This window comes from Carassius carassius, chromosome 31 (genome assembly GCF_963082965.1).
Source record: "Carassius carassius chromosome 31, fCarCar2.1, whole genome shotgun sequence".
In the NCBI taxonomy this organism is placed as follows: domain Eukaryota; kingdom Metazoa; phylum Chordata; class Actinopteri; order Cypriniformes; family Cyprinidae; genus Carassius; species Carassius carassius.
Genome location: NC_081785.1, coordinates 2,501,009 through 2,514,125, shown reverse-complemented (window position 1 = coordinate 2,514,125; position 13,117 = coordinate 2,501,009). Strand labels below are relative to the sequence as shown.

General features: G+C 35.1%; 1 protein-coding gene across 1 annotated transcript in view; it reads left to right on the top strand.

The window, feature by feature from the left end:
• LOC132111328 (C-terminal-binding protein 2-like) overlaps positions 1-13,117 on the top strand; it is a 43,830-nt gene that overhangs the window by 2,832 nt on the left and 27,881 nt on the right. The window contains exon 2 of the mRNA XM_059518530.1: positions 10,645-10,808. Coding sequence (XP_059374513.1) covers positions 10,751-10,808 — 58 coding nt within the window. The 5' untranslated portion in view covers positions 10,645-10,750. The remainder of the gene's footprint in view (positions 1-10,644; positions 10,809-13,117) is intronic.

Here is a 13,117-nt window from a genome sequence, read left to right as displayed (position 1 = left end):
GTGTACTGACTGCATCTTTTCAGGCAGATCATATAATAGTCTTTAATTCATCTTTTTTTTCATGTGGCTTGCATTCATTGGCTCAGGAGTATGGAGTTGTTTGGTGGTGGATATGCTGAGCTGTGTGTTTTCCAGCCTTTAGTTTTGTCTTTTACATGTGAGCGTGTTCTTTCCCAGAGGCAGTGATAACACAATGAACATCCAGTGCAGCTCTTTTTACGGAATGTTGAGCGAGCACAGAAGTGAAATGTGTTTGTTTTCAAGCGCCTGGATGAGTGTAGCGTGAATTTTAAAGAGCGACACTCACTTGAGCGGTACAGAGAAGATGAATATTAATGATTTCTCCTCAGTTTAATACCTTGTTTAACACACACTATTATGGCCTCTCCTGCATATATTCATTCTAGTGTAGTATTCCGCTGATTTTTGAACAGTAGAGAACTGAAAGGACGTCTGACGGTGCCTGATAGGAAGGTAATTGGTATGAAATTGGAACATGGCATCGGCCCTAGAGCTGCAGAATTCAACCTTTATTTTGTTGACTGCTCGTGGCTCAGGGATGTGTCTGGCTGTCATTCACAATACAATGAGATTCAAGCTCAGATGTCTTGAATTCAAATCACTAGATCCTCCTCTTTTCTATTAAAGAGTACATTTATAAAGTGTTGGAAAAGTAATGGAATATTGCAGGAAAACATAGTTTTCTAGTGTAGTTTTGCGTGGTTGTTGCTGTAGATGTCAGTGAACCTTCTGTTTTGTGTTGCCCAGTCATAAATGATCTCACACTCTTTCTCCTGCCAGAATCGGTTGTGAAGGGAATGCTACAGGCTATGCTTCCTGTTGCTTTCATACAGGCATGAGATCCTTCATGTTCTTGACAAGGGTGGTAACCTTTGGTGTAAAATTCAAAACCAAGACAATTTGGTTTATTTAACAGGGGTGCTTTTAACTGTGTGCACTAGGTGACATTAATTAAAATTTATTTTTGTGTTAAACCCATATATATTTTGGCCAATACTGATAAACATGTAATGATGATAACGGATCTGAAAGCTCCATAGTGTTTAAAAAAAATTCGATGTAAAAAACACATATACTTCCTAAATCTTCATTAGTTTTTCGATGCATGTGCTCAGATTTTTGATCAGTATTAGATGTGTGTACACTGAAAATAAATTAAAGCTCCAGACTTTACTAGAAAAAAGATAATGCTGTAATCGAGTTTGGAAAGTTCATTTTCATATGAATTTTCAAAGTTCATAATCTTGGTTCTGGATGATTCAGAGTTTTAATATGCATTATATTTATAAATACTTAGGTGCTGCCTGCACAAAACGCATTGTGCAACATTTCTATTGTTTTTTTGTTTTTTTATCACTAGACCTTACACTTTCTCTATTTTATTATTGCACTTTCTCTCTTTATTATTTAATTTTTCAAAAGCAAAACTGCTTTGTGTGAATGGCCCTGAACACAATTCTGTCTCCCGCCCTTTTTTTATATATAAACATGCACCAGATGAATTTGACCATTATGCTCTCATCTCATGTCTTTTAAAGCATCTCTTCACATGACCATAGAGCTTTTATAACACTGGGTCAAGTTAAAAGGAGAAAAAAATACAAATTGCATGCAAAGATGATATTTTTATCCCACTGCTCGCGTTTTTAAATACAGAAATGGTCTATCAATTGTTTGTGTGTGTATGTGTGTGTAAAGAAGCACTTGACAGATGTGTTTCTATTGTTGACTTTTGCACTTGCATCACACATCTTTTGCAGCGTTTTTCACATGATGCTAAAAACTTGCTGCTCAAGTTAAAAGTAGTACAACTTTTAAAGCAATACACTACAAAGAAAACCATATTTCCATTCACTGGTCAATTTTGACTTATTTAGCTTCCATAACATGTCTTTATTTAAGTGAAAGGTAAACAACCAGTTTTTATTTATTTAATTATTTTTTACAAATGTAAGTATTTATATGATTGCACTGTTAATTATATCAGGAGATTGATAACAAGAACAATATGTGTCTTCAAAATAAAACAAGAATTGTAAATCCTGGCTTTATCCAGTGTAAAAATATGCAAATGAGTGCATATTGAATTACATTATGCTTGATTTTCATATTTAAACATACCATTTCAGACATTTTATTAAAAACAGTGATCATAATGTATTAATGTGATGTATTAATCAACTGGTGAAAGTATGGTAATGTGTATCAGTTTTCAAGTTTTTCAAATTTGATAAAAGCACACAGTTTAAATATGAAAGACTTAAGCTCTGCTTCTATGATGCGGATGATACTTATAAATATGGCTTAACTTGAAAAGAAAAAAAAAATCAACAATACTTATTTCTGTTTCCAATATTGATATTGTCAGACTGATATGAATGTACAGCTAGATTGTTCTCATGGATCTTTCACCCTTTTTTGGGAGCATCTCTGACAGGTAAGGGCATGATAACCCCATGCCCTTTCAGGCTAGAGCAGATGTCCTTTAAGTCAGTGTTCAGATGAGAGGAAAATGTCCAAAGTGTCTGAAATTGCGGATGAATGTTCAGTATCAACCCCTGAGCTGAAATCACGTTGCGCTGTAGGAGGTGATGTGAGCAGGTTATTAAAGTTGGCCTCCAAGAGTGAGAGTCAAAGAAGGGTCATCGAGTTCAGCATGTTATGAAGGGGTCAGCGAGGCAAGGGCTCGGGGCAAAGTGCTTAGCTCATTATAGCTGTGACTATCACAGATCAATACAGCCATCACCGAGCTATTCACATGCCATTTGTGGAGTCATATTATGAATGCTGTTTGCATGTTGCGATGTATTGTGGTGTGTTTGTGACGTATATATGGAGGTTTCTGTCCTACACCGAGAGGAAGAAAATGAGCGATATGACTGAGAATGAAAAATGAAAATGCATTTGAAGATACAGATGTGTGGGAGTAAGATCAAGTGTTACTGATGGTGCACAAGGATGTTTCTGTCCCCGAGAGAGAGCACATGGGAACATTTTGTTGATGTTGCTCTTTTGTTGCTCAAAAGACTTTAGTGAGCTTTCAATTATGTTTCATTTAAATGCTACATAAATGCAGAAATAATGGCTCAGTTTTCTTGAACGCTTCTCTCCTTTCAGTGCATATTGAGATCTCTGATTTTTAAATGCAGACTTTGCCATCTTGGCATACCTGAATACAGTTTGAGACATTGTTGGCATCTCTGAAACTCTATGGAGACACGTCTGAGCTTATACAGCAATATATAGGTCAAATATATGAGAAATACTTTTTGGAATCAGCACAGCCTAAAAAAAATATATTTGGCTTAATCCTTGTGCTTATGTACTTTGAAGAAATTTGCTGACAATATCTTATAATACATTCTGTTGGGTAAATGCAAGTGTTAAAAAAAAAATTACACTGTCATTATATGAAAATTATATACAAATATAGTATTAAATATAAGTAACTGAAACTATTTATCAACTTAAAACTGTTTGTATTTTATGTAAAATTATACCTGCAAATATTTTAACATATAAACAAAAATAAATAAAATGAATAAAAATCCTCTACACTATCCCAGCTTGCAAAAAGATTAAAAATATATTCAGCAACATCTTGATCCCATGACCTTCACCAGACCACCTCCACCTTTTTCTCTCTCTCTCTCTCTCTCTCTCTCTCTCTCTCTCATTTTTTTTCTTTTTTGACTTTGACATTTTTGATTTTTGATATTAGCTTATGTCCAACACACCTATCATTTGTCATACAGGTGTTAAGGGTTAATTGTTTATTAATTGTCATATGTTTTTAAAATACATTTTTGTATATTTTGAAGTAGCCTACATTTAACATATATAAACATAGCTCAGATCGTTTGCTGGAAGAATTAGATGAGAAATATTTGAGTTCATATTGAGATCTCTGGCTTTGGAATCTCCGTGATATGAGCACAGTTTGAGAAAGCACTAGTCTGAAAGAGACTAGGGTCTATTTCTAAGGAGAAAACCATTTAATTTAGAGGAAACTGTAGAGATATTAAAGAGATAGAAAGTGAGATATATGACTCAAACAGAAAGTGATTTGTTAGGTGATATGATTATGAACTAGCCAGTATAGGTCAAGCGTTCATAAATGGTTTCAAAACTCTGGGGTCTGCAAAACAGTTTAAAACGGCACACATGATGCTTTATCTTTTATCACACTTTAACAGTGACACATTGTGAGCGTTCTCTCTGTTCCTCTTAACTCTTTCAGCATCTCCTCAGATAACCTTCTAGTGTGTTTCACACACACTTTACTGAAGTTGATTTAAAAACCCATCTCTTTTCTGTGTGTGCGTTACAGGAAGCTGGTTTGATGAGCGCTGGCATTTCTAAAGGTCTCTGGAAAAAAACAGTTGTGATTGCTTGAACTTATTCAATGCCACAAAGAAATATGCAGGAAATGATCTGCATATTTAAAATGCCACCTCGACAAAATGCTCCAGAGCTATTAAAGACCAAAACATCTCGAGAGCGATCGCAGAGGAGTCTGAAATTCACAAACCGTTTTGGTCAGGATTTTTAGTTCAAGTGATAAAAGAATAAATGCATTAATCTGGTAAAGTAAAGACCAGCTCATATTTCATCACAGAATCCTATAGGGGAAATTGCATATTTTAGGACCATTAGGGAATTGTGAACTATTATGCAAATGTATTGATTTATATTTATTTTCCGTCTTATTTGTTTTCATAGGTCTACTGTTATTTGTTTGTTTATGATGCTGAAATATGAGCTGGGCATCACAATTTTCATGTGATTGAGAAGTGAGTGAAAGAGTTTGACGCTGAGAGAGTGGAGTATCAAAGCAGCGTTTAATGAAATCATTCGCATAACAGCTCGGTTTTGCATAACTCTCAGTGAATATTAAGATTAAGTGAGGTCAGTGTAAATGTGTCTATTGTACAGGATAAACATGAGGAACGAAACACGCAAACATCAATCACAGAGAGTGCTGCGGCTGTCATAACACACACACACACACACACACACATACACATACAGGTGCGGCTGAATCAAAGCAGCAGGTTTGTGAATGGAGCAGATGTCATTTATTTTGTGTGAAGGAGTGCTTTTAGAAACACGAGTCTCTAAAGTGGATACAGCTGATGTCTTTATGCCTCTGAAAGGTGTTTTCTCACTTCTAGTGCTGCTGCACGAACTGCCACAAGATTTACAGTACATCTCAAACTATACCCTCTTATTATGATCTGTGCAGCTCTTTAGATCAGTATTGTTGGTAAATTAAATAGAATTACATAAAACAGTATTTCTGCTAATATTCATCTAATCGTCTAATCGTCCAAGCTTTCTTTTATTGGGGTTGAATCTTCTTTCAAAGTTTTGGCTCAGTGTTTTTTTGGCAGGTTTGTGTCATTCCTCCCTCTGACCTTAACCATATAACAGTACAGGTCACAGGAAGTGATGGTTGCCTTGGTTAATTATTAGAGCATTTGTCTCTTTCTGTATGGAAATAATATTGTGTTTGTGTGTTGTCTAGTTAGCAGAACAGTCACATAGTTTATTTTGTCTTTGGTTGTGATGATATGAAATGGCATTACAATTATTGATTAACAGTGATGATGATGTCAAAATGTAATACCATGATACTTTGATATATGGTACTAAATGTGGGTCCGTAATATTTTGATATCTTTGATACAAAATACAGTAAATATGGTAAATATGGTAATATTATGAATATTATTACACTTTTCTATGTTAATATATTTTTAAATGTATTTTATTCCTGTGATGCAAAGCTGTATTTTCAGCATCATTACTCCAGTCTTCAGAGTCACGATCCTTCAGAAATCATTCTAATATGCTGATTTGCTGCTCAAAAAACATTTTTTATTATTATCATCAATTTTGAAAATATTGTGTGGTACTTAACATTTTTGGATTTGTTTTTCCAGAATTCTTTGATAAATAGAAGGTTCAAAGAACAGCATTTATTTAAAAATAAAAGTCTTTTGTAACATTGTAAATGTATTTACTGTCATTTTTAATTTAATGCATACTTGGTGAATAAAAGTATTAAAAAAATAAATAAATATAGCTGCAAGCTGCAATTGCAAGCAGCAATTACGGGGCCAAGCACTCCACCGGCAAATTTAGGAGATAAGCACGGCATGGAGCAACACCAAATGCTAAAATTACCAATTACAGCAATATTAAGATGATTGTAATTGAAATGACTGAAAAATCATAAATATAACCACTAGTAATATGATTAAATGGCTTATCACTTTTTACCAACAGGTGGAGCTGTTATCAAATTATTTTGCCGTGTTCTGTGATAGATGACAATGGCACACACAAAGTTTGAGGTCAATATGCCAATGCATTTCAGAGATACAGGCTGAAGTGTCATTTTTGCATCATGCCTCAAATTCGTTGCGGTGATATGCGAAAACGGTTTTGTGGATCGTTTCAAAATCCATAACATTTTGTAACCACAATTTGAAGATCATCTGATTCAATTTTTGTGAAAATCTGATCAACGACAATAGCCTGATGCAATTAAAAGTTATTAGCATTTTTATAAGAGTAATTATTAATAGTTAATGATTGTATTATTACTCTTGAACAATAGGTGGCGTTGTTACAAAATTAATGTGGCATGGTCAGTGTGAGGTGACAATTACACATACAATGTTTGGTGCTAAAATGTCAAAGCTTTGTTGAGATACAGCCTCAAATGCATTTTGGCATCCTTCCAGCAAATTCATTGATGCGCTAAATGAGAACAGTTTCAAATATCGACACGAAAGCCATAACTTTTAGGTGGCTCAGTCTGAAGATGATACGATTCAATTTTGGTGAAAATCGGACAAACGGTCTAGGAGGAGTTCGAAAAAGTAGGTTTTGACTGAAAATCAAGATGGCGGACAGGAAGTTCGGCCAAATAAGGAAAACTTGGTATCTATGTTTTCTGCTTGACCCAAGGAATCTATTAAGACCAGCGGCATTTCAATAGCCAGATTTATTCAAAAGTTATTAGCCTTTTTGCAAATTTTGTTATAACTGTTGACCACTAGGTGGTGCTGTTTCGAATTATTTTGAGTACCTTCAGGGGATGGTGTTGTTGGCACATTCTGAGTTTCATAATATTACACCAATGCATTTGTTTAGTATAGCATTTTATTTCACAAAACTGTATTGAAGTCAATGGGAATTTCATGTTTTGTTCTATTATAGCGCCACCAAGAGGCTCAGTCCCACCATTTTTTTTATGTGTCCTTAGAGTGAGCCCATACATATGTGTGTCAATTTTGGTGAAAATATCTCAATTCACTTTAGAGTTATAGACAGACATTTATATGAAAAAAAACATAAAAAATGACTGACACATGACTTTGTTTGAATTGTACAACCCCTTACTATCAGTATTTTCGCATATGGGCATTGGCATATAGCTATCGACCTATGTTTTTGAACTTCTGACGGTGGTTTCGTCTCGATCGGAATAGCGTTTGGAAGATATAGCCAAATGGTTTTTAAGAGCTAAATCACAACACTACACAAACCGTAAGGCAAAACCTAGCATGTTTGGTATCGTAGGACTCGGTAAGGTTTCAGGAGTCTAATTAGATGAGTCTCGTGAAAATAAGTCGACCACACCCAAAGTTATAAGCATTTGAAAACTCTTTCTGACCCCAGACTTTTGAAAGTAGTGCATATAGTATTTCAAAAGAATACCATGTAAATAAATTACATCATCTCCATTGAAATAGGACATTTAGGAAAATATTTTAAGTTTTGGGACATTAGAATGCCAAAATAATGATTTGGGCTTTTTAACCCAGTTAAACAACCACCTAGCAACAAGAAGAACACCCTAGCAACCACCTAACAATGACCTGAAGGCCACCTTAGCATCATAGCACCACTCAGATTTCCTTAAAGGGACTTAACCTCATGTTTTTCCAAAAGTATATACATTTCTTTCTTTTGTTGAATGTGAAAAGATATCCTGAAGAATTTTGGTAACCAAACAGTTTCTGGTAGCCATTGACATTCATAGTATGAAAAAAAAAACAGCAACTGTTTGGTTACCAAATGTCTTTTTGTTGTTGTTGTTGTTGTTGTTGTTGTTCATACAGGTTTAATCCTAAAGGTTTGGAACTCGAGGGTGATCAAATGATGACAGGATTTTCATTTTTGGGTGAACTATCCCTTTAAATATGAGTGGTAAGTATAAAGTCTAGTAACCGCTTCATTTCCTCTCCAGATGCCTCATGAGACACAGAAGTAGTTTTAGTCTTCTTTTGCCATCAGCAGTCAGTATTTTGACAGTGTTTTAGGTGGAGTGAGTTCATCGTCCGAGTCTCTGTTCTCTAGATCTGTAATGTTTTTTGTGACAGAGTGGCATATTAAACCGTGTGTGTGTTAAGCTGTTGGACTCTAATAAGCTGTTAAAGAGCTGGAGAGAGGAGAGAAGTCTCGCTTTCACCTCCTCCTGTGACTCAAACGCCAATGTGTGCATATTCATGCTCAGGCTATTGTTGCTGCCTTACAGGCCTTACCCAGCATTCAGATGGAAAGTCTTTGCTGACCCTGTGACCCACAGTGCTTTGGAAAACAGAGAGTGTGTGTGTACAGGTTTTTCTATCCCGGCGGGGACTTAAAACTGAATACACACTGACTCATGGGGACTCGTGTCACTTTGGGGACCTAAGTTGAGGTCCCCATGTGGAAACAAGCTTATAAATCATATAGAATAATTTTGTTTTTTTTTGTTTTTTTTGAGAATGTAAAAATACAGAACGTTTTCTGTGCGGTTAGGTGTAGGGTCGGTATAGGTTAGTGTGTATTATAATATACAGTTTGTACAGTAGAAAGAACATTACACCTATGGAGAGTCTCACAAGGATAGTAAACTGTGTGTGTGTGTGTGTGTGTGTGTGTGTGTGTGTGTGTGTGTGTGTGTGTGTGTGTGTGTGTGTGAGAATGTGTTGAGGTTTTGTTTGTGCAGAAAAATCTTTGACAACCAAGGACAAGGTCAAGGTAATGCAAAGAATGCCACAGAAATTGCTTGTACATTTAATGTGGTCATTGAAAGAGAGATGGGGAAAAGATGGAATGGGAGGAAGTGCTCATAAGGATGAGGACTGAGAAATGCAGGATGCCTTTTTTTAATCGAAAATGATCTGTTATGAAAGACCCTTTATAAAAAGATCCATCATGCATTTCTCTCATGGTCCTTTCCTGTCAGGAGGGTCGAAATTTATCCTTCAGGAGGATGGTTGAAATTGACTCATGTTTTTGTAGAATGGCGGTGTGTGTGTGTGTGTGCGCGCTCTGATCAGTTTCAGGATGAGTGAGAGGGCACTCTTTCTCAGCTCAGAGCCTGCTGCCGCTCTGATTGAGGGAGACTGACAGCTCTCTGCAGACATCTTCTGATTTAAAAACACCCTCAAAGGGTCAGCAAAACACAATAAAATCTTATCAGTTTGAAGTTACAGACTCCAGACAACGAAAGTCTAGTCCGAATGAAATACAGCATGAAAATTGACCCTTTTTTGGGCATGATTCATCTAACGAAAACTTAAAATTACATGTATTTCTCATGTTAACTATTCTGCTGATGTATCCACGGTCATATAATCAATATTTTTATGCCAGTATATTTTTTAGTGTTTGCAAATCTTGCAAATCTTGGGGCATTAATTGTGATTGCTTGCCAAGGCATTCTGTGAGTGTTGCTAAGGTATCATGGGTGATTGCTTATAAAAAAAAACTCACAAGTCAAAAGTCATCATTCATGTCTTAAATATAATACCTATCAAAAGTTTGTGGTTCTTAAGATTTTTATCTTTTTTAAATACATTTGTACTTTTTTATTTAGCTATGGTGCATTAAATTTATCAAACGTGACAGTAAAGCGATTTATAATGTTATAAAAGATTTCTATTTCAAATAAATTCTGTTCTTTTGAACTTTCAACTCCTCAAAAATCCTGAAAGAAAATGTATAACAGTTTCCACAAAAATATTAAGCAGCACACACATAAACCATATATATACCAGTTTCTTTAAGAAATGTTTCTTGATCAGTAAATTATAAGAAGGATTTCTGAAGATCATGTGACACTGAAGACTGGAGTAATGATGCTGAAAATACAGCTTTGAATCACAGGAATAAATTTGATTTCAAAAATATATTCAAATAGAAAAGTTTGTTTAAAATTGTAACAATATTTCACAATATTATTATTTGTACATTATTTTGATCAAATAAATGCATCTTTGGTGATCATAAGAGAACAAGTCTTGCCAACCCCAGACTTTAAATAGAAGTGTACATTAAGTCTCTGTCCATAAATATGAGCATGGTTTCGCGAACTCCGTTAATAACATCATAGTCCTAACGTTTTATGAGTATTAACATGTAAGTTAAATTTATTACTAATGCAGTTTGTTGTCTTTTAAAACTAGTAAAACTGATTTATCCTGTAGTTTCTCCAGCCAAATGAATGCTTGAAGCTCATTCTTATTTGAATAGTATCATGATGGCTCCCTCTAGTGGCTAAAATCATGTCATTTTGTCAGTTGTCCTCTGGTTTCATCTGGACTGTGTTTTTCTGTGCAGGTGTAAGGTGGCGTTATGCCCACTGGAGGATTCTGGGGGCTGTAGTTTCCTGTTGCTCAGTAAGCTGTAAGCTCAGTGAACAGCAGACGAGGAGAACAGAGCTGCCATGGCTTTGATTGACAAGCACAAGGTCAAACGACAAAGACTTGACAGAATCTGCGAGGGTAAGAAATCACACAATGCCCCTTAAGTACTTTGCCCGTACCGTGGTGCAGTGATGGTAATGCATAATCATCCATATAAATGCTGTTTTAAACTATATGTCCAATATATCAAGAAAGAGTTTTTTAATATGCACTACATTGCATAAGTGTGGGGTCTGCTCACCAAGACTGGATTTACTTGATCAAAAATACAGCAAAAATAGTGATATTGTGAAATAACTGTTTTCTATTTGAATATATTTTAAAATCAAATTTATTTCTGTGATGCAGTGGTGAATTTTCAGCATCATTACTTCAGTCTTCAGTGTCACATGATCCTTCAGAAATCATTCTAATATTCTGATTTGCTGCTTAAGAAACATGAATAGAAAGTGCAAAAGAACAGCGTTTATTTGAAATATATTTTTTTATTATACATGTTTGTCTTAACTGGGATTTTTGTATTTTTTGTTTTTGATTTAGGTTTTTGTTTGAAGTAATAATTTCTTTTTTTAAATCCTCAAACTTTTTGAACGGCACTGTCTTTATACCATGGTTTTACATGGTACTCCAAGAAAGCTGGTTTGTACTTTTTTCATAGTGTGTTTCTAAGTGCTACACAACTTGAAGGACTTTAATTGTTGGTCAAAATCTGGAATATATATGAGTTTGCGTGTGGGCATGTGTGATAAATGATGTCATCTCGGGTTTCCTGAGAAAGTTTTTCCAGCTTCCCAAAATGTTCTTTTTGGTCCCATTTGAGAGTCATCAGAGGCAGATTAAAAAACCAAAGGAGTAACTAGTGAAACTAAAGCACATTTACTCGGAAACACATGCTGAATGACATTCATCTAAGTTGACATCAGTCATGATGATGCAATGTTCCTCTAATGGAGCAGGAACTTAAATTACTGTTTAAACCTCACATGACATATACATGGATGCACACATACGTGCAATCAATCTGTAATCCCCGGACGCTGGGAAAGTTTTCCATCCATTCCACGGAAAAACCATGGTTTGGCGTCTCTGCTGTCTGATATTATAAGCGAATAAAACTTTGCATTTGGCTCCCGGACCCCCTCGCTGGGACTCCTGAATGCGGTTGATCTGGCAGCCTTGCGTTTTCTTCCTCACAGATCAATTAGGCCCACGGTTAGGAAACCGAGGAGGGGAAATGTGCCTCTGGGGATGTTTTAAACGACACTGTGTACAAAGAGGAAGGGCCAGGGAGTCATGACGGGGTGTAGTTTTCAGATGTGAAATGGGCTCTACCGACCGCTGAAATGTTGCTTTACAGCTTTAGATGTTCATTTGTTTTATGTTATGGTCATTTTTACTAGGTGTCTGTGTATGGTATAGTAAGTCTGATGACTTAGTCACCAAGACATGCAAGATTTAAGGTCCTCTTGTTGCTGATTAATTATTCCAAAGCAAAATGGTTAGCCTTTGTAATCTTTAATCAAAACATGCTCTTCTTCTGAATACATTTTCTTTGCTGTTGACGTCATTGGATAACGTTAACCAACATTCAAATAGCTAGTGAGACACCGTTTTAATAAACATGTAATCAATCTGTCTCCATTCTGGTATGGACTGGTCCTTTTTGATATTTGATTTGACTCGTCCCACATTTTTTCCTTATTGAATTATAACTGTTGCACTTGGAAATATGTCAGATTGTGGAAGTAAAATGAGTTTGCAAATAGCTGTGCATTTAAAAAAATGTTGTCTTGTTGTGTATTGCATTGGCTTTTTTTCAAAGAAGCTGAGGAATTTTCTGTTGCAATCAACATTAAGCCTCCAATGCTTTTGACTGAACTTAAACTTGAATTGACCTCGCAATATTTCTTTAATGCTATGTGAGTTAAGTGTCATGCATGCTTGCAATAGCAAATACAGCTATTATGATTGCTATTTATTTATATATTTATCTATTCATTTATTTTACTGATAAAAATATTGTATTTTTATGTATAAATATTAATCATTTTTATTATATATTTTTTATTGTATTAAAATAAGGTTTATCACTATTGTAATATTTCACTATAAAAAATTCTTATACTCTTATTTTACAGTGAAATATTAGTAATGATTCTTATTTAATTTAATTACAACTATAAAATAACAATTCTGATATTTATTAGTCTTTTATTTCTTCATTTTCCCACGTTAAACCATCAAGCAATTAAAAACACACAAATTAGACCACAGCTTCTTGCTTGTAAAGACTAGAAGTGTCTCAAAAGAGATGTTTAAATGACAATGTTCATAAAATCCCAGTCATCGGGTAGTTTTTCTTTTTTTCTTTGGAAGATCAGTAAGTC